This window comes from Montipora foliosa, chromosome 6, assembly GCF_036669935.1.
Source record: "Montipora foliosa isolate CH-2021 chromosome 6, ASM3666993v2, whole genome shotgun sequence".
Taxonomy (NCBI): domain Eukaryota; kingdom Metazoa; phylum Cnidaria; class Anthozoa; order Scleractinia; family Acroporidae; genus Montipora; species Montipora foliosa.
Window position 1 is genome coordinate 40,483,698 of NC_090874.1, and position 2,500 is coordinate 40,486,197.

Genomic DNA, 2,500 nt, shown 5'->3' on the forward strand with positions numbered 1-2,500 from the left:
ACAGGACATACAATTTTATTCTTTTGAGTTTGTTCAGGATTTGGATCCTCAGTGCTTGATATGGAAGGATTTAAACTTAAGTTTTGCGTACTGCCAGCATTAGCGTCAGATACTTCTTGTACTTCATCATCGGCACCACCAGTAATTGCATTAAAAGCAGAGTCCAATAAACTAGGGAATAACTCATAACGGCAAGATGGCAGCTGGCGAATAGGGTCTCTGTGGTATATTCTATTCACACACTGAAACAGAACCAAGGAAAGATATGAACTGTTGAGATTAATAATACTACTTTCGACTGTTTTCCAGTAAATTATAACTCAACTGGTTCAGTAGAAACTGTATGCCCCAGTTTTGCCAAGGTCTTAGCTCCAGATTTAAATAAGTTATTTTGACAGTTACATGTAGCTGACCAATTTAAGTGGTTGCAATGAAACCATGAGAGAAATCCAGGATTGAACGGATCTCAAAACACATGACCATGTGATTTATCCTGCAGAATTTTGTAGAATGAATGCAAGCTGGTCACATGTAAGTTACTACCACATCCTGTGTAAGGTGATTGAACGATTGTGAAAAATGTGAAAGTCATCTGAAGATCTGTGAAGGGTGTCAAGATCATTGCAGCCAAGAGAGTTGACTTACGTGAATTACTTTGCAATTTCTGCACATAATCTGTGACCATTCATCTTTAGAGTGATCACAACCCCCAGTTTGAAATAATTATACGACTTTCACACATGCCGCAATCATTGGTGGCTTTGAGCTTCAAGTCATACTGAAAAAAAAATGACTTGTGATGTGTTGGAAAGTAATGAAAGTGCTAGATGATGAACTAACATTGCGTTCATAACTGCGAGGATCATAGCTTCACTTTATTTCACATCCGCAGTTCAGTAGTATATGATTCATTTCACATATCACTTCGTTCGTCGAATCATTCATCACAGGAACATTTGAACCCTCAAATGACCAGCGCCCAACATCAGTGGTTTCATAGCTCAGTTGGTTAGAGCGTCGCACTGGCATCACGAGGTCATGGGTTCAAACCCCGTTGAAGACTTAAATTTTCAGCCTTCTGAAAGTCTAAACTGGCCCCATTAACGAGAAAAATATTCTGACATTTAAGAGTAAAATCTACAAGTGATACTCTTTGGAAGGATAGGCCAAACAAAAACACTGCGTTTATTAATTAAAAGTAGCCAAGGAGGCACAATATTATTATTATTGTTACCACAATAACAGGACTCGAGTCGAATGAAGAATCTGCTGAGTTTTCCCTGGTTAAATCCACCACATTGTTGTCACGAAAACTTCCATCATTTGTAAGATCAACCACAACAGAGCCACCTAAAAAGCATTCATAATGACTTTTGCATGACAATAGTTAAAATAAATTATGTTTTAGCTGCAACAAAACCCAGAGAAAATAATTGGAGAAATGATTTTTCTTTGCTTGCTTGCTTCCTAATTCATACAACACAAACCTCCAATATATATGGCTGGTATTAAGACTGTGCCTCCACTTCTTAGACAACCAACAGACATGCTGGATGAAATCAAATCACCACCCCATTGAAATGCAAAAGTACAGTACATCTCTACTCTTTCTCAAGCTTGTGCACAACTTTATAAACAATGGGTTCAAATTAGAAGGGTTTGTTGAATTGCAGGTTCGCCAGCTCGTAATAGCATCACGCACAGTACACACAATATGTTTTTTTGTGAACACAATTACCTTGTCTAATTGTTGGAAGTCTTTCTAAATCTATAACTTCCGGCCTTGCAACTTGAACATCACCAACAATCATGACATCCTCCTGCGATCGAGTTGGTGATGGTCCTTGTGATTGTGATTCTACCGCAATTTGTTCAGTGTGTGTTGTAATGTTAGTAGAGCTCCCTTCACTATCATCACATATTCTTCTCCTTTTCTTGTTAGAGGAGAACTGTTCTGAAGGTAAGTCTTCATTAATTAGAGGTGCTGTGTTACCACTGCCCTCTGAAGAGCTTTCTTCAAGCTTATCCTCTACTTGTGGTCTATTTCGTTTACTTCTACGTGTCACACACTCTGATTCCTCCTTACAACAGAAAATGACAGGCAACTTTTTTAATGTTGTCTAGTACAAGTTTACAAACTGTCATTTCATCAGGATGCATAATGCAATAAAAATAGCTGAATTTATGAAGAGGTTTATTCTTGGATAGTGACCCGAGTGCTCCTTTGTGGGAGTCGAACCTACGACCTTCTAATTACTACTTAGGATCTACTCTACCACTGAGCCACAATTTGTATGAGACTCTTGAGGGGGGGGGGGGGGTTCCTTATTGCTAGTGAAATTGTCTGGCGTTAAACAGAGTAAAATACTAAGTATGGCCGGTTTAGGGGACGAAAGGGTTAAACCACTGTAGGTTAACTCCTACGAGTCTCCTATTATGGACCACTTTCATAAACAGCGACCACCTTTATCTTCTTTTGTATTTATGTTAATTAGACCGA

At 38.7% G+C, this 2,500-nt stretch overlaps 1 protein-coding gene across 1 annotated transcript in view; it reads right to left on the reverse strand.

Annotated features, from left to right (window-relative positions):
• Positions 1-2,500, reverse strand: part of LOC138007349 (uncharacterized) — a 12,085-nt gene that overhangs the window by 2,162 nt on the left and 7,423 nt on the right. Inside the window, exons 3-5 of the mRNA XM_068854183.1 lie at positions 1,739-2,081; positions 1,235-1,350; positions 1-242 (exon numbers count right to left, since the gene is read on the reverse strand). The exon at positions 1-242 is cut by the window's left edge and continues 22 nt beyond it. Coding sequence (XP_068710284.1) covers positions 1-242; positions 1,235-1,350; positions 1,739-2,081 — 701 coding nt within the window. The remainder of the gene's footprint in view (positions 243-1,234; positions 1,351-1,738; positions 2,082-2,500) is intronic.